The 19661-nt window shown below is 35.4% G+C and overlaps 1 protein-coding gene across 1 annotated transcript in view; it reads right to left on the reverse strand.

Annotated features, from left to right (window-relative positions):
* LOC127426873 (ankyrin repeat and fibronectin type-III domain-containing protein 1-like) overlaps positions 1–7117 on the reverse strand; it is a 118100-nt gene extending 110983 nt beyond the window's left edge. Inside the window, exons 1-4 of the mRNA XM_051673944.1 lie at positions 6711–7117; positions 5540–5664; positions 4446–4598; positions 1239–1471 (exon numbers count right to left, since the gene is read on the reverse strand). Of these exons, the coding sequence (XP_051529904.1) occupies positions 1239–1471; positions 4446–4598; positions 5540–5664; positions 6711–6878 (679 nt within the window). The 5' untranslated portion in view covers positions 6879–7117. The remainder of the gene's footprint in view (positions 1–1238; positions 1472–4445; positions 4599–5539; positions 5665–6710) is intronic.
* Between the last annotated feature and the right edge of the window lie 12544 nt (positions 7118–19661).

Consider the following 19661-nt stretch of genomic DNA (forward strand, 5'->3'; position numbering starts at 1 on the left):
TACTCCTTTAAGTAGCTTGCAAGTGCACAGCAGAACCCTCCACTGTTTACATACCAGACATAAGCTCTTCCAGAGATAGGCAGAGCTGTTTATGGCATGAACAAAAGTCATTTCCCGTCATTCTGTACCACCCCTAAAGATATTGATGATAGTTCTTTTCTCTTATGAAGGGTAGGTGGGGTTGGAGGGTGACTAAATAGATATCTCTGCCTTTTCTTCGTCTGCTCTAAGTTTGCCAGTACCAGGAAATGTTGTTTTTCTTGAAAAGCCCTTGTAAAATGAATTGCTCAGTAGGCCGTCCATAAGGTTCACCACAATCATTGCGATATCGCTAATGAATATCGCCTGCAGGGCACAGTGATGAATAAACCTGCAATTATGAATCATTTCCACATACAACAAGAGCAGTAATGACAGGGCCAACTCTGCAGACTGACAGCATAACAGCATGAACTCCAGACTCTGCATGAGGTTGGTAAAAACGTACTAAAATATGCTTTCGGCACATACTGCGATCTGTTCTGCAGGATATTTTCTCAATGTAAAATTTTTCAAAAGTACAATTTGCTTCTTGGCTGTTGAAAGCAAATTGTTTTATTATTGTGTTATCTAATGGGGAACATTTTGTTTCTGTAGTGAGCATTTATGCTGTCCATGAAACATTTAGTTATTTTATAAAATATCTTGACATGCCTAAAGATTTATAATAGTATTTTACATGAATCACCATTTCATATACAGTATTTTACAGTACAGTGCATTTGCCATTGGGAATTGAAGCAAAAAAAAAAAAGAAATGCAGTAAACGTATCATTCCACACAGGCGATTAGCTAAATTACATGAGTCATTAATTTTGCAGAGGCCCTTTGCCCTAGATTTTGACAAACATGTCAAAACCAAGTGAAACTGTTTGATGAAATTGCTTTTCGTGGATGTAACAGGTGATCAAGCAATCGCACGAATAAAAACAAATGCGGCAAGCGAGGCACCGCAAAACGTAACAGAATAACATGAGAAACAAATCTGTTCAGGAGCCACATGATATCCAAATGACTTAATGTGGTTTCTTCAAACCTCAAATATTGACGTTCAGCCACTGAATACTCCACATAGATTTTTCACTTTCTTGAAAGAAGTTTCAAACCACAGCATTGGCACAATCACACACATTCCTAAAGAGCCAAAAGAGTTATTTTCGAAAGATGATGAATAGGTGTACAGTTTATGATTGGCATACCTGATGCGTCCCAGTGCAGTCCTCCAGGGCTGGCTGCCAGGCGGCGCCTTTTCCGTACACTCACGGCACCTTGACAGGAGTCTCTGGTGGGCTTGGGCAGAGGAGTTGAGGTGGTCCACAGGGGTGCTGTTGACTGAGGGGAGGCTGAAACTGGCAGGAGCGGGGAGGGTGGCAATAGATGGGTTCTCCTCTCCTGGCACTGGCTCAGATGGATGGACTCCTTCTCTAGGGGCCTGTGGAACAAAAGAGATTTCACTGCTGCTGTCACTCCATTATAATTAGCTGTCATACAGTGATGTTTTCATGATCACAATTGAGCTCCCACATACCGCACAGTGTGTCATATCAGCAGTGATAAATGCACGTTTGTTTCAGAAAATGTTTCAGCTGTATGTCAGAAAAAGAAGGGAATTAAAGATGTGGAAAATATGTGAGCACCAAAAATGTGGGAATATTTTAAAGCATTATAGTATGGGCATCATTTATTATAGTGTGTGCATAATTTAATGATTTGTTTGAGCACCTTTTATTAATCGACTAAAGGGATTTAGGAAAGATTTTTAAAATTAGAGCTTAATTTAGAAGCTAAATATTTAGCAATATAGTAACTCATTTAGAAAGATCAACTGTTTTTTGCACAATAAATATACACACATAGACATCAATTCATGGGGGTTTGGAGGGTTACAATATTATGCGATCATTAAGAAAATTCCAAAACCCAGAAATACTGGCAAAAACAATCTATCTATATATCTATCCATCCATCCATCCATCTATCTCTCTATTGACCAAATTGTTTTATGGATAAACAAAAAACAAGTACTGTAAAAAAAACAAAATTTTGTTCATTTTCTTTTTGTTTTTTAATTTGGTTAAAAATGCGCAAAACACTACTGTAAGTAGGGGATTTAATAATAAACACCCCTTTTTTCAGTTTGGGAACATAGAGTACCTGTTATCTGGAAAGGTATATCTTTGAATTTTCCATGATCCTCTCCTGTGGGATCCCGATTTTTTTCTTCTAAACAAAAACTCAACGAAGCGCTCCACTGCAAACATGGCACCCTTATAGACTTCTTTTCTCCTTTACGTAAAACAAACTCTTAAATGTTGTCCATGTAATCCTGTATCAGCCACGAGCAGCATATTAAACCGGAATGTATCTGTATCTCAGAGTTCTAATGCCTCCGTTCTTACCCAGAACGTCCAGTAGCTAAAGCCTTTCATAGTCAAATCAACAGCGTAATCATACAGGGAGGAAAGAAGGCCCCTGGAAAAAAAAAACAGCCGCCCTACCGAGCATCCAATGCCCAGCATTAATATTAAATTGCACCTTGAGCTACAGTGTGCCAGCCGTGCACACAAAAGCCATATCAGTCTGTCAAGAGTCAAGTGGAGCACATATCTGATGGTGGAGTTGGTTATGTTGCTTTTGTGCGACTTTCTTAACTGTAGTGAGTAGGGTAAGGGTTCCAGTGCCTGCTTTTGTTTCCACTGGGAGATGTAATAACACCTTCACAGTAAGGGACCCAGCATTTTGCTTTTAATAAATGGCTTTGCTGTAGCTTATGAATGCAGCCTGATTACGTAAAGTTCAAATGAACAGTGTAGCAGCGGGTTTCCTCTGCTCCCCAGACAGGATTAGAATAATATTAACTGGTCTTAGTCATTGTGTGCATTACATTTTTTGTATCTACTTTGCACCATATGGCATGAGGCTTTTAAGAGAGCTACATAAAAGGTAGCCAAGAGAAGACTTTCTTTTTAATTCATTTTGATTGGCTCTTGAAACCTCACCTCCCAGCCTCCCAGATTTCACATGTGGGAGGTTGGCTGGCACTGAAAATAATTTTCTTTCCTCCACAGAAGGACTTTGTTTCAAATGCAATCAGAGGCATTTATGAAGAAAACAAGCAAGTGTAATGGCAGTTCTCATAAAGAAAATATCAAGTTGTGTAATATGTAGTGAAATGTTTAGCAACAGCAAAGTGGCATTCGTAAACAGTACGCAATCAGCTTATCTACAGTGCACTTCAAAAAAAACGAATTCTTTAGCCAGTTTTAAAATGACTTCAGAGCAGCCCTACCTTTTTTTGTTGAATGTATCTTCTTTGTTTTTGTTTTTTATTAAATGCCTAAAAAATTATTTATTAGGCAGAGCAAACAAATTCAGAATTTGTTTGTGACTACTCAAACACTACACTCTGTTTTATAATATTTCATAATGACTATGAGAAGGTTTCACTGGTTTCATATATATAAGTTGATTAAAGGGATAATTCACCCAGAAATTCTCTCATCATTTACCCACCCTCATGCCACCCCAGATGTGCATGACTTTCTTTCTATTGCAGAACAAAATTAAAGATTTTTAGAAATATTTCAGCTCTGTAGGTCCATACAATGCAAGCGAACGGGTGCCAAAATTTTGATGCTCCAAAAATCACATAAAGGCATCATAAAAGTAATCCATATGACTCCAATGTTTTAATCCAAATCTTCAGAAGTGATATGATAGGTGTGGGTGAGAAACAGATCAATATTTAAATACTTTTTTGCTAGACATTCTTCTCCCTGCCCAGTAGGGAATAATATACATGAAGAATATGAATCACAAAAAACACAAGAATTAAAATGTGAAAGTTAAAGTTAAAGTGGAGACTGACTGATGGTATGAGGGTGAGTAAATGATGAGAGAATTTTCATTTTTGAGTGAACCATCCCTTTAAGACTGTTCTACTGGTTTGTCCGAACACTGATAATGTGTAAACAATGACATCTTGTGGTCACTGATATCATTGCAGTCCAACAGCTGCACTAGGCCAAGTGTAACATGACAAAACTGCTTACAATGTACAGTGTGCAATGTTTTAGGGTTTTTTAAGGACGAACCATTCCATTCCCGGTATTGCACTTTAGATGCAATATTTCAATGAACCGTAGAGTGCCAAATGAATACACTTTATGTGACAGTAAAATATCAGTGAAGTAAAAATTTTGAGATAAGGAAATGTCTCGATTTGTATGCCCATAAGATAAAGCGACACTATTTAACAAGCTAACTCACCCAAACATGGCATTTCTGCTTAGATATGAAAAGAAAATTGCTCTTAACTGAAACGCCTACACAAAAAGCCATCAAACTGGTATGGAACAAAGAAACAGGAGCTTGTTTGACTTCAAATTCTCTCACAAAAACAGTACCTGGATTCTTTGTCTGTGTCTCCGGTGTCACTCTCATGGGATGGTGGCAACATGGAACAAATTGAGTCCCGGCTCCTGGGTAGCAGTGTAGAGGGCATACACAGCCATGTCTCCAGATCAGAGAATTTGGAGTAGCTCAGCATCTCTAAAACACTGCAATACAGGAATATGACTCACAAAGGGTATCACAAATATCCGGGAAAAATCATGGCATGTGTCTATCGTTTGACCCTTAGCTCTCTGTAATACAGTAAGGGACTGGGGTAGTCATGGAGTAAATCTGAAGTCATAAATGAGAGAAATGTCTGTGCAGACTACCTGGTCCAATATGCAGTACATTTTCATGGCCCAATCATATAGCCTATGTATTAAAGGAATTGGACCAAAAATAAAAATTCTGTAATCATTTACACACTTGCATGTCACACATGATTTTTAGTGAATAACAACTTAGATCTGTTTCTCACACAAAATAGACATAATCAGGCTTCAGAAGGATACGTATATCGTTCAAATTGTGTGGACTACTTTTCTGATATTTTTATGGTGCTGTTGTGTCATTTTTGTAGCGCGACAGCCCCAGTCACCATTCACTCTCATTGTCTGGAAAAGTGCAGCAAGAACACTCTACTAAACATCTCATTGTATGTTCCACAGAAAAAAGAAAAAAGTCATTTAAATGAAGACTGAATTGTCATTTTGAGGTGAAAAAATCCTTTAAAAAGAAATGTACAGTTTTACATATAGAACTTATATTATTTTTCTTTAATCACAATTTATCAAATTAATAAAGTTTAAGTGCCTATGCTTGAACAGAGCATAACATACCCTTTTATAGAAATAATAATTTTTATTTATTTATTTATTTTATGTTTTTAAGCATTCAAAGGGTACTGCATAACAGGGATGACCCTCATACATTTCTCCTTCAAGGGTGAAAAGACAATCTAGGTGAATTAGCAACACCTTATGTTACTAGATGACTGCTACAATTCATTTGTGGGTGATTTTGTTTTTATGAAAGATTAATTGTACACCATGGTTCCACAATGCATTAAAGATGATGTCCTGGCATTTTGCTTAATTGCACTTACCTGTCCTCTCCCATTCCTGGGATTTCATATTTCTCATCAGCTGTGTGGAAACCACATGATGTGCGGCACTCCTGCGGAGCTAGCAGGTATGTTTTCTCTGTCTCGTAGGACATCTTGAGCCATTTCTGAAAGCATAAGTAAAACAGTGCAACATTTTAGTCAACAAAAGTTTACTAATTACAACAGGCTTTCTTCAACAGCCACTAATGAAGCCAAATTGCACAGCAACTCTCCACGAGGCTAATGTTTTGGATCTGAGGTCACTTCACTGCACAGATCTCCATAGGTGATGCCAAATAGAAGCTGGCAATATAGGCATGCCTGTACACATAATAAATATCAACAAATAAGGCTGGCAGTAGACTTTCACATTGAGGAAAAGTGTTTAATCATTACAACAATGCTTTTAATCAAATGAGCTCTAACAGAGGTATGTTTTCGAAATAAGGTTTATATAACAGTCACAACACTGTCCTTGTTCCATCTTTATTTAGTACTCTTCAACTCCTGCTGAAAAGAGAACAGCTAAAACCATCTAGTGACATCGTAAACCAACTAAGCCCAACCAACCACCTTATGCTGGATGTGGCTGTTGATATATATATATATATATATATATATATATATATATATATATATACACACACACACACACACACACACACACACACACACACACACACACACATATATATATATATATATATATATATATATATATATATATGTATATATATACATATATATACATATATATATATATATATACATATATATATATATATATATATATATATATATATATATATATATATATATATATACATATACATATATATATATATATATATATATATATATATATATATATATATATACATATATATACATATATATACATATATACATATATATATATACATATATATATACATATATATATATATATATATATACATATATATATATATACATATATATATACATATATATATATATATATATATATATATATATATAACACCCATATACACTACAAACGCTCCAGCTACAATGTAAACTACACTGTAAAGTTTAGGCTACACATTTTCACGCTACTTTCAGTGTAAACAGCTGAGCGTTCTGGATTTGTCGCGAACATGTTCTCGTTTTGGAAAATGGGGAAATGTACCTCTTTGTTCTCCGGTTCTGGACTCCTGAAAACGCTGCGGATCCTCAGCGGAACATCTGCATCGTCTTCCCTTAAAAACCTGAAACTGGACTCAAAACTTCCCGTTACGTGTCTTCCAGTCAGGCGTAGTGCAAAACTCGTTCTTCGGTCCAAATCAGGCGATTGCATTTAGGATATAAACGCTACCGATTTCTGCAAAACTCACCAAATATGATCCCTGTACGGCGCCATCAGGAAGTAATGTGTCCACTGTCATCTGCTCCGAAGATACAAACTTTCCATCTCTCTTCAGTAACGAAACTGTGCTCAAGAGGATGTTACATTTTCAAACTTTCAGTTCCAATATTTAGCTAAAGAGTGCATGATCATTCAGATGTCGATTTCTACTAAAACATGTCCTGTGCCGTTTTCTTGGTGCTTGTCTGTGGTAAGATAAGACAGGAAATATTTATGTAGTTTATCCGGGGAAGTTGAGGGACTGCAATTAACTCAGATAAACAATTCTTCTTCTTCATGTTGATGTAAGCAAAAGAACATGCCAACTATTTCCAATAGCAAAAAAAAAAACAAAAAAATGTTGACCACTGATATATCTTACTAGCATAAATATAGTTTTTATGCATGCCTATTTTTGGTAAGGCTTTACAATAAGGTTGTATTATCATGAACTAACAATGAATATTTTCTATTTTTCAGCACATTACGTAATTAATCTTAATGTTAATTTATTAAAAAATAAATAAAACATGAAGCATTAACTAATGTTAACACAGACAAGTTTTAATTTGTGCTAATTATTTGTATAGGTAGAAACTAACGTTAACCAGGATTAATAAATGCTGTGAAAGTATTGTTCATTGTTAGTTCATGTTACTTATGTAGTTAACTGATGTTAACGAATAGAACTTTGTTGTAAAGTGTTACTAGTTTTTAATTGTGGGCAATCCGTGACATTTTTAATGCAACTATGAGGAAAAACTGCACATCAGTTATTGTGGGTGTGTGGTGTGACAAAATAAATACATAATTAAATAAATGATTACTCAATAAAAGAGGAAAAATTGACACTTGTATGGTAAAAGAGTGGAACTGTTCATCCTTTTCCATCTGCATTTAAGAGTATACAGCAAGTCCTAAATATCACCGAATAAAGGAATTGTAATTAACTAATTACAATGAAGTTCTTCAGATGAATACTGTTAAAACATAGTATTGTTTTACAGTATATGCATCTTCTGCCTCCAGAGTAAATCTCTGGTGTCACTCATTAAATGTCTTTTCTCTGTTAGTCATTATAAAGACTACACGAGGGAGCTTTTACCCATGGATATCTAACAAAAAGAGTGAACAGGTCTCCTGAACAATTTCAAGAATCCAGCAGAAGATGTTATAATGACAATGAAAAATGATTTTTCTGAGAAATGTAGTGATTCAGGCAGTCTGCTTGCTAAACTTCATTTTGTTTTACACAGATCCTAATGCAGATGAATCAGAGTCCGAGTAGAGCACCATGTTATGGGAGTGGGAAAAACATGAAAGAGAAAGACGCAGAGAGCATTGAACATCTGTCTGTAATTGACGCTATAGCCAGGGAACCTAGGGGAGTGTGTGGCCTTGCAGCTGTGGTGCAGAGATTTGTTTTTGTTCCTTGGATACTGTGGCACCCTGGTGGCCCAGAAACTCACCCACCACAGGGATGATTCAGTACACTGTAAAAAATGTCTGTAATTTTAACTGTAAAAATGCTACAGGAAAAAAATATTTAATTGATTAACGAGTATTAACTGTAAAATAGACAGTACATTTTTATATATATTTTAAAAGACAAAACAGTAGTTTTTACAATAAAATGTTGTAAAAACGAAAACATTTAAGATGTAAAAAGTATGATTTTCCTGTATAATTAATGGTAAAAATTTCCATTGTTTAAAAAGAGAGTACATGTACTTTTTACAGTAAATTACTGTTAAAATTACAGTAAAAAACAATAACCGGGCATTCCCACAATTCCCTGCACGACCCATCATATTTCATTATATTTTATGGAAATAGTTATGTTTCTTCTTGTTTTTAATATCAGTGATGTAAATTGGGGTTTTCTGTTTTATATTTGATGTAGTTTAGTTCATGTTTACTGCGTTATTTAAATTTCACATGTGTTACCCTGATGGTGTTTAGTGTTTGTGTGAGTGCAACTGAGCACTGTCTCTATATGTTTATTGGTCATTGCTCCTGAAGAGCCACTATTGGTGAACTTCGTATCATCATGTGCTCTTTTTTCATTTTTATGGTGATTAACAATACCTTATAAAGTAAAAAGCAGATTTTTACAGTTTCAGAAGGTTAATATCAAGTTAATATATATATTTTTTTTAATGTAAATTCAAAATTGTATTGATTTATTTATTTATTTATTTTGTCAGCATGGTCATGTAAATTACAACAGTTTTAAACTGTAGAATTTACAGGTTGTAAATACATTTTTACTGTATTTATTTACATAATTATTCTGGCAACCACAGCTGCCAGTTTTTCTTTTTCTTTTTTTTTTTTTTTTTGTAAAAACAACAGGATTTTTTTTTTTTACAGTGTATGATTCCATTCCAATGGATATGTGCAGTCTGTACGTAGAAGGTTAAATATTAAAGTGGTGTTTAAAAGAAGAGAAACTTATATATAAATATAAGATATACAAATATCTTGAAGAAATATTTCATTTCAGTCCAGTTTACCACTCCTGAGTACATATGCTTTATCTGTTCTGAGATATTGTAAGTTCTCCTTTGGTGTCTCAGTCTGTGAAGATTTATTTATTGAATGACTGTAGTTGACTGGTAACTATAACTGTAATATAAGTTGCATACATTAACATTAGTTAATGCACTATGAACTAACAATGAACAACTGCATTTTTATTACCTAAAATGAATACATTTGGTCAAATATATATATATATATATATATATATATATATATATATATATATATATATATATATATATATATATATATATATAGTTTATTGTTAGTTTGTGATACCTAATGCATGAACTCATGTTAAGGAATGGAACCTTATTGTAAAGTGTTACCGATGTAATTTTTGTTAAATGTAAAAAGTGTTGAACCATGTTCAAGCAGTTTTAAAAATTACCATATTAGAATACAAAATAAAGTGACTATATTGAGTATTATTTTTCAGTGTAAATTATATATTTTTTAGTATAACAAACAGTGGCTCCAAAACTATTTGGACACTTAAGTCACACTTAAAAATGTCTGAATGTCATTGCATTAAATAAAAAATATCAAACAAATTGAAAGAAAAAAACACTCTTTTCAAGCAACTTATCTGGCACAAAGAAGTTTTTTAGGTTTGAAATGATAAAACAATATACAGTAAATGCTGTTCAATATGAAGGGGAAAGTATTGTGACACTTTGTGGCTGTCAAACATTAGTGGAAAATGTCCATTGTTATGTGAAGTACTACACCTGTGGTAATTCTGCTAAGACACTTGTGTGAACTTGAGGGGATCTGACTTCATACATCCACTAAAAAAAATCACCTTGAGACCAGCTGGTTCAGTAATTACAAAAATGGCTTAGAAAAGTGGTTATTACTGATAAAAGCTCCAGCATCATTTGTTTACAGATGCCACTTGGTTTGGTATTTTTTAAATCTATGCTACACTCTCTTGGCGAAATCACAAGGATTCATACGACTTTTCATAAATTTGGCTAATTCGTACGACTTTCACTACAGCCAGTGACGTCGCTGGACATAGTTTCCATCTAATTCACAACAATTACTTGCTTCTGTCACACACAACAGCTTCCTATCATGCTTACACACTCTACTGATCAGTTAGGTTTAGATAAGGGGTTTGGGTATGGGCATAATATTAATAAGCATATCCTTAACGCCTTGGGCGTGAAACTCACGCTTACTTCCACATTAGACATCCGGGCATTTGCACGTGATGAAATTGTACAAATTTATACGAACAAACTCATATGAAATCATATGAAATAGCCAACATGTACGAATTTTCATGAGACTGGGTTGGTAAAAAAGCAGAGGAAACAAGTGGGACAGCAGTGCTGTTTTAACTGAACAAAAGTGAATTAAGCATCGCCGCAGCTTTCACTGGGCATTTACTGAACGATTAGCTCTGATCTTTCTGTGGTGAAGTATTCAGCCCTGGTTAACCGAACAGAGCTGGCGATAGCCACTGGAGAAACAGAAGGCTCCTGTTCTTGCTGTACCCTTCCCTTCGCTGTGGTTCTCCTGATCATTGGCATTGCAGTCACAGTGGTAACCTATAGTTTCAGCACCCATGGATCTACCATGATTCCATTCTGGGACTTCTGCTGTTTATCAGTGGGCTTGAGTGCATTGTGCAGGAGATGCAGACAGGGCAGAAAATGGACAGATCATGGGAGAGTCATACTGACCTGGTAGAGAGTTGGAGGAATATCTTTAATAATATTTTTGGTTTATAATTTTTGATTGATAATTTTTCATTTGTAACAACTAAGCATGTATTAATTTGAATACCTTTGCGATTAAAATGGACTCACTCTTCCAAAACGTTTACCTTTTTTTTTATCATTTCAATGTTAAAATCAAATTCAACATTGTTGGCATATGACACACACAAATATGTATATCATCATAATAAATAAAAAAATGGTCCAACTTTTTCTAATAATTCTGTTTACACAGGTAAACAAACTTCATGAGTTTGCACAATGTGGGACAAACACAAATATACTGTAAAAAATGTTTTATTGTAAGTAAATAAAATATGAATTGCCATATAAGTTAGTGAAAATGTTTATTTGACAAGACAATAAAATTAGTTTTACATTACAGTTTTTCTCAATCGATTTGGCACATTTACTGAAACAAACGTACAACTGACAAAACTCAAAGTACATTCCTCACATCACGTGGTACATTCAGCACACCAAACTATGTGACCTGCAATAGGTGATTACTCAAAAGAATTAACTCATGTTTCAAATGTAAATAAATCCATCAATGATTAAATAATTGTCATCAAAACAAAAGGTTCCTTTATCATTGCTTAGACCAAGACAGTCAAAATGCAAAGACACCTTGTCAAATGACAGTGTACTCTGAAAGTGTGATAGTTACCCAGTAATATTGTCCAATTGCTAACATTGTATATGTAGGCAGCTGAACAGTATAATGTCAAAAAGTCATGGCACACACTATACTTTCAACAAAATATTTATTCAAACATTTCTCATTGTTTGTACACACTTTACAGCCAATACAAGAAAGCATGTACAGAAAAATATATATATACAACAGCAAAATTCAGGAACTACATTATATGCAAGAAAAAAGAAAATATGCTGCAAGTTCATCAACCTCATGGGTCTTCCAAACTCTCCTCTCTGTCTGGCCACAACATTTCATTGAAATCATACCTGATATCCTTCCTTGCAATGCAACAAACGAAAAAATCTTTTGGCATGATGCAGCCACCCCCTACAACAACCTGCTGTGATATCCTCACAACCAGCATCCATTGCACCCAGTAAGGACAACTGGTCGTGAGGATGGTGATCATAGACCTTCCATCTTCATGCAGAAAATAACTCCTCAATGGGATTTAGGAATGGGGAGTATGGTGGGAGAAACTCCATCAAAAAATGTGGGTGGGCAACAAACCATTCCCTGACTGTATTTGAACGATGGAAACTTACGTTGTCCCAAACTATAACATACGTTGGCAAGTTATTTCTTGCAGAATGAGATCCCTGTAAAGAGTTTCCAGGAAATTGAGACATTGTGTGTTATAGGGCCTGATGATGGGAATGTGGCGGAGTACACCATTCCCACATATGGCAGCACACATTGTAATGTTCCCTCCATGCTGGCCTGGCACATCAACAGTGGCCAGGTGACCAATAATATTATGGCCACGTCTCCTGACTTTGGTCAAGTTGAATCCTGTCTCATCAACACAAAAATGTGTGGGGATTCATCAACTTCCAGCTCCATCACTCTATAAAAGATAGTAAGCAATTTAGCAATTTAGGAAATAATTTACAGTAGATATTGTAAATCATACACTTACACATATCCCACATTGTGTAACATATTCTGCATATATGGATTGTACTTCTCAATATTGAAAGACAAGGAGATTACAGCACTGTGTAGTGAAAAATGATGAATTCTTACCTGTACATACTGGTACCTCAGCTCCTTCACTCTCTCACCATTCCTCTCAGAAGGTACCTTGTAGGGTTGCTTCATTGCAATCTGATTTCTCTTCAGCACTCTATCAATTGTGGAGAGGCTGACGGTGTTGACATTTTGAAAGATGCCGTCATCTTGTCTGTGAATACATACTTTATTTACTGTTTGACTTTGTCATACTTTCGTTATTTTGTCCAACCTTTTTTACTTTAATTGTTTCACTGTGTAGGCCAAAACACTTGTGAATGTGTAGTGAACGAATCAGTGATTTTGAACGAATCTCATAAGTGAATTAATCGTTCTTATTCAATTCCATTGTTTCTGTCGTGAATGACTCAGTGTTTTAATGAATCAGTTGAATCAATGATTCAATGACTCGCTCATTACACATTACACATATTTTCGTCACCACCTACTGCCGTAAAAACGTAGGCATAATCCACAGAAATGGTTATTAAACTCATGTGATCAAATCTATACTAATCGTTTTGGTGAACTCAATCATAACACTCGAGACAGTGGTATGAATCAAAATCCTGCACCCTCTAACCCCACAGATAGATCAGTTGAAAGGATGTTCTAAAAACCCCAAATCTCATTTGATTATATTTTATTTAGTTAGTTGTGTTTCTTCTTATTTGTATTTTTGATTGTTTTTAGTTATGTACACTGGGGTGCTTTGTTAAATTTTATGTTGTTTAGTTAATGTTCATTGCATTATTTTAGTATGTGTGTTACCCAAGGTTTTTATTTTTTACTTTGCAGTGTTAGCTGTGTCCCAAATGATGCACTATACACTATGTACTACTCAGCCATGTAGTGTATTATCCCAGATGGAACACTTAATGTTTTTTTTTTTTTGCCACACAGAAGCGTTTGCTGTTTAACAGTTAACGGAACTGACATTTCAAAAGCATTCAATGTGCTGTCGCTAGCTTTAGCCCTCCTCATTTCTACAGTATTTCAAATAATGTCCACATTCACACAGTGTGAGGTGATGGTAATGCATTCAACTCAGTGGTGTAACTACAAGGAGGGCAGGGTGGGCAGCCACCCTAGGGTCAGGGAGTGAGAGGGGGCCCACGTCAGCAGGCCAAAAGGCCTGATGAACGAAGAAAAACACAGAGGGGGATTGACGGGGCCGACAGGTGCTTTGCACTGGTGTCCGTAAGATCCAAGTTATGCCACTGATTCAACTTACATTTGAAAGTTGCTGTCTTTACTGTAGTTTTGCTAGTTGCTACATTCTCCATTGTTTACATTTGGTTTGTCAGACTAGCAACACAGCCAGGAAACTCCTCGCCCCTTTCGACTACGTACAGCAAGCCGCGAGCACTGATTACACGAAGTATCCAACATTCCACACTCCGCTTTGACTGTTAAAGAAGTGCATCATCCGGATACTCATAGTAAGCTTCTTTTTATTGCATTTCCAGTGTAAACATACTACTTGCATTACGTACACCTCAGAATGACATAGAATAGTGCAGAAGTGTGCGGTTTGGGATGCACACTATGTTTATTTGCATCGGAAAGCCCTACTTTGATCAACTTTAAAGGAATATTTTGGGTTCAACATAAGTTAAGCTCAGACAACAGCATTTGTGGCATAATAGCTGTCCCTCTTATTTAAAAAAAAAAAAAAGAAAAAGAAAAAGTGGAAGTGAATGGGGCCAATCTGTAAACACTGAAACACTCACTGTTTCAAAAGTATAGCCACAAGACATAAACAAAATGTTTGTTAACATGATTTTATTATGTTAAAATTGCTTACTAAAATTTTCAGTTTAAAGTTATATCCAATTTTACAAATTTTCTAGTGTTTTCATGACGGCATAACACCTAAAACAACTTTACAGCTCAAATACTAAACAATTAAGTTTTAACAGAAGAATAAATGTAAGTGCTTTTATAAAATTATTAGCTTCACATTTCTGCCTTTAAACTAAACAAAAATTGCCCCCGTTCACCTCCTTTGTAAGTGCCTCACTGTAACCCAGATTTTTGCTTTTTTTTTTTAAGAAAATGAGAGACAAGTAAAAATAATTTTTTGTGGTTATCAACATAATGCAACAAATGCTGTCGACTGAGCTTTTACTGAGCTACTGAACTAAAAATATTCCTTGTCATCATGATTGAACCAGTTAATGATACTGTATATATTATAATGAACTGGAAAATATATAGGCACCAAAAAGTCGTCTTGTAATGCCTGAAATGTTATCTCCATATTTGTACAGTGAATTTCTGTCAACTACAGCTGCCAGTTTCTTTATACCATAAACTCAACAGGGATTTTTTTGAATGTAGCCTACATATCGGCCCAGAACACATGTTTTGATTAAATTGTATGATTCCCATGTGACACTTTTAGGCGATAAAAATCTGCAATAGATGCTGATGGACAGAACAAGACATGGATGGACAGATGTTCCAAACCCAGATTAAAAGAAGAAAAGCACTCTATATCCTTTTATTCATTTCAACAAAGGCCTTTAACATGAACATCATCACTCATCATTTGTTCCCCAAATACCATCAAACACAACATTAAATGTCCTCTTTGGTTTCAGTGTTATGTCACGGTCCTTTAATGACATAACTAATAAATCGTTTATTACACAATACTCCCAGTGAAATCCCAGATTGACGTGCTCTTGGCAGAATGGACACGAGGTGGGACATGCTAAAAATTCTACTCCACCCTTTGACTGCTTCTTCATAATTTGGCAAAACTGCTCCTGCAATGTGCAGTTGGCAAAATTAAAATGGCAGCTTAAGCTATTAAAGTGAGCAGCTTTTAATCATTGGCTGCAGGAATTCAAGGTTGCTAGAATAGAAGGGGAGGGATTAAAGTCTTTGGACTGCACAGTGACATCTCCACTCTGATCTGTGGAGAGGGCCCTGCTGTTGCTTGTTGGGATATCCCTGAGATACTACTGCACGGTTTGCCGAAGAGCCCGACAGGAGTCCATGGTGCCCATGTTTCTCTTGGAGCACGGAGTCAGGGATGCAGCGTCGCCATGGGTCTCATGGAGTTTTACCTGGAGATTGATCCAGTCACTCTAAATCTCATCATTCTTATTGCCAGCTACGTGATCCTGCTTTTGGTCTTTCTCATCTCTTGCATTCTTTATGACTGCCGTGGGAAAGACCCTTCCAAGGAGTATGTTTCGGAGCCCCCTGCCCCCCAGCAGCAGTCTCCAATACGGCTTGTAGTGATGCAAAACTCTCCGGCTTCATCCCGTTATAACGAGCAGAATAATACAGCTGCCTCCAACTTTGTACCCATGACCCCTGACATGCGAGAGAAGAGGAGCACTCTGGTCTGATGATGGACTTTATAGATTCAAAAGCTGCTGATGTTTGGCTTTTTCTTTTTTCTAACTTCGGAAACTTTAAATGGTTTAAAAAATGTTACGATTTTAAACCTCATTTTGGCTAAAACAGGTAAGATACTCTACTAACATGTACAAGTACTTTTTCCTTGAGTTGTTACTTTTTTAAACTGTCAAGAGTGAGATCATTTGTAAAATTTCCACTTAAAAATTTAATTTGACATTTAAACGAGAAATGAAGACACATTCTACATTTCAACATTATTTAACTTTATTCACGTAGTTTGCAAATACCAAAATGGCTTTGCATTGACACATTCCTTTTTCAGAAAAAAAGTGATTGTCAAAATGGATCATATAATGGTTTACAGTTCTTTAGAATGTATGGCCATTAACAGGAAAGGGCATTTGCTAGCAGAAGGATTATGTTCTCAAATCAAATGTCTGCAATATTGCGTCATCATCCGACAGCATTGTGACTTCAGTGTAAACATACAAACCAAAATTGAAGTAGTGTTTTATGCACGAATCATAATTTTATCCATTTGAGATGGCTAAATAAAATATTGTGTATAATTGTAATAAAGTTGCATGAAATGGTCAAATGAAAAAAACAACAACAAAAAAACATTTAGGCTTAGTCACTTTTTTTTTCTTCTGTTGGCCTACTGTCACAACCTCAGCATGTTTTGAAGCATTTTGGTTAAGTACTAAAAGAGCAAGAATCCTCAACAAAACCACTTAATACATATTTTCTGCCCCAAATTACATCCTTTTGTTGGTTTGAATTTATCTACTGTTGTTGGCCATATTAAAGCAGCAGCCATTCTAATGTAGATCAGCTTAAAAAAAAAAAGTATATCACACCTACAGGTGTTTCATGTCTACATACACTGTCATGACCCCTTACACTGTTACATAACTTGATGACCTGTGTTAATAACAATATCATTTGCACTAAGCTGATCTGTTGACATGGCAACCATTGAAATGAATGCATTTAATTAGTAACTAACATCTGGAAAAAATCTATCTTTCTGTTTACTCAATTGTCATGCCACTGGGCCATATTTCAATTGTCATGAACTGGTCAACATACAAATGTAGCCAAATCTTGAAGATCTGGGCTGTTCATGTGCAATAAAATTCATGACATTACAGTAACGTAGTATAAGTTGACCAAGATAATACTGGTTCAGGAGCACTGCATATACATGCTTGCCATTGATTAACATCTTTGTCTAGAATTAGTTATAAATATAGTGTTAGGTTGTTGTGCCATAGCCTGCCAAAGATGTATATGTGAGATATCAAAAGTGTTTTGTGATTAACCAGAACATAGAGCATAAGTATTGCTTATATGAACTCCCTTACATATTTTTGCAGTCTGTTCTCCATATAGCACCTGTTTGAAGAGACAGTACAGCACACCATCAAAATTACATTACTTGACCCATACTTTATCCCATCCAGCAATAAAATGACAAACCACCAAACAGTATTTTGCCATTTAGAGCCATGTAGTCAAAACACAAATTTAACGGTCTTTTTTTTTTTTTTTTTCTTTATTTCAGAGCATCTGCATTTATTAGTTCATTGTGGAGAATTTCAGCATGGAAATGGAGTTATTTTGTCCTCTAGACACTGGACAGAGGCCTGTTGAAGACACATGTGCACGCCTCAATAGAGCAAAACTCTGGACATGTTTACACTCACAATGTAATTTGCCATACAAACTGACATATGTGCTTACACATGCAGCTTTCTCAAACAGACATTTCATTGTTGCTCATGTGGCGTGCTACACTAAGTACATAAATTATACATTTTGAATGTGTCAGTTATACATTTTGAGTGTATGTGTTTGTACATAATCATATAGATATATTGAACTGTAATAATATTGGCTCACCTTCAATGAATTTAATAGGAGATAATACACTTGGCTAAATGAAAGTGTTTACAATAATGTCAATATTTATTGTGTTCATTTTTGACAGTTCTTTCAAAGTAAAATTACATTAATCATAAAAAAAAAAAAAAAAAACCCAACAAAAAATAACTACTATATACAGTAGATTGGGGTGTAGGAGTAATTCTTTATTAGTACTTCCAAACAAGGGAGTAGCTAGGAAATTACTTTTGAGTGGGCCTCAATAAAAATTAATGGGCCAAGTTTTCACCCCAATTTTTTATTTTTTTTTAATAAAATTTTCCTTACAAACAGAGAAGCGGCACATTCAAACAATTCTTTCACACTTTCAGAAATCAGAATTTATACATTTTTAAAAACTATTTTATTAATATGTATTTGTAGTCAAAGAATAAACTCGGGTGATTCTGGGTCTAATTTGGGTGGGTCCATGCCCACCCTGGCCCACCCTTGGCTACGTCACTGTGTCCAAATATAAATCCTCAAACTGCAAAGTTGCAAACTGTTTCCTTCATTCTCCTACAATGTTTAGAAGTAAGAATAATGTGTTTAATGATTTTCTGTTAATTACAACTAGAAAATATCTATAATTAAAATCATTACAAACATAACTTTTTCACAATATAATTATCTGAGACAATAAAAAACAACAACAAAAAAAAAAAATGAAATGTTATATATTCACACTCAGGCCATTAAAATTACAAATTTTAACTCAACTGTAAATTGGTGAATAAAAGGTAATTTATTTTTCTAATTAGACTTTGCGCTTGACCTTTCCTTTTCTTTTTCTTTTTACTACTGAACAAATTTTGAATAATTTAAACAGTTCCCACACTTACACAAATAATCACAAATAGCCATAATTGAACATTGTCACATAAATTGATAGCTCACTCAGAAATGACAGTTCTGTCATTATTTATTCACCATCATGTCATTACAAATCTGTATGAATTACTTTCTTCTGTGGAATACAAATGGACGTCTTAGGCAGTATGTTAGGGACGGACAGCTTCAGTCACCATTCACTTTTATTACAAGGTGGAGAGGGCAGCCAAGGGTATGGACAGGAGGAGGATGTGACCCATGTCGGGTCTGTAGTTCGTATTGCCTGTCCTTTCTTTCAGCTGGATTGCAGCCAGGCTGAATGCAGGCAGGGATTAACGTTAGATCCCAATCTGCTCCCTCTGCATTTACAAATGGCTTTATATAACTCCTAGTCTATTTCATAAATGCCACATAATCCCCACAGGAAGTTATCAGTGTTCATCTGGAGTAAGAGGTCAATCAGGCCACACCCACAGACAGCATGTACTGAAGGTCTGCTCTGAACACGTCACTGCTGGAGTGTAATAATCATCATGCTGCTCATACTACATCATGCAAAGGCGAGAGAGAGAGAGAGAGAGAGAGAGAGAGAGAGAGAGAGAGAGAGAGAGA

The sequence above is a fragment of the Myxocyprinus asiaticus genome, chromosome 36 (genome assembly GCF_019703515.2).
Source record: "Myxocyprinus asiaticus isolate MX2 ecotype Aquarium Trade chromosome 36, UBuf_Myxa_2, whole genome shotgun sequence".
Taxonomy (NCBI): domain Eukaryota; kingdom Metazoa; phylum Chordata; class Actinopteri; order Cypriniformes; family Catostomidae; genus Myxocyprinus; species Myxocyprinus asiaticus.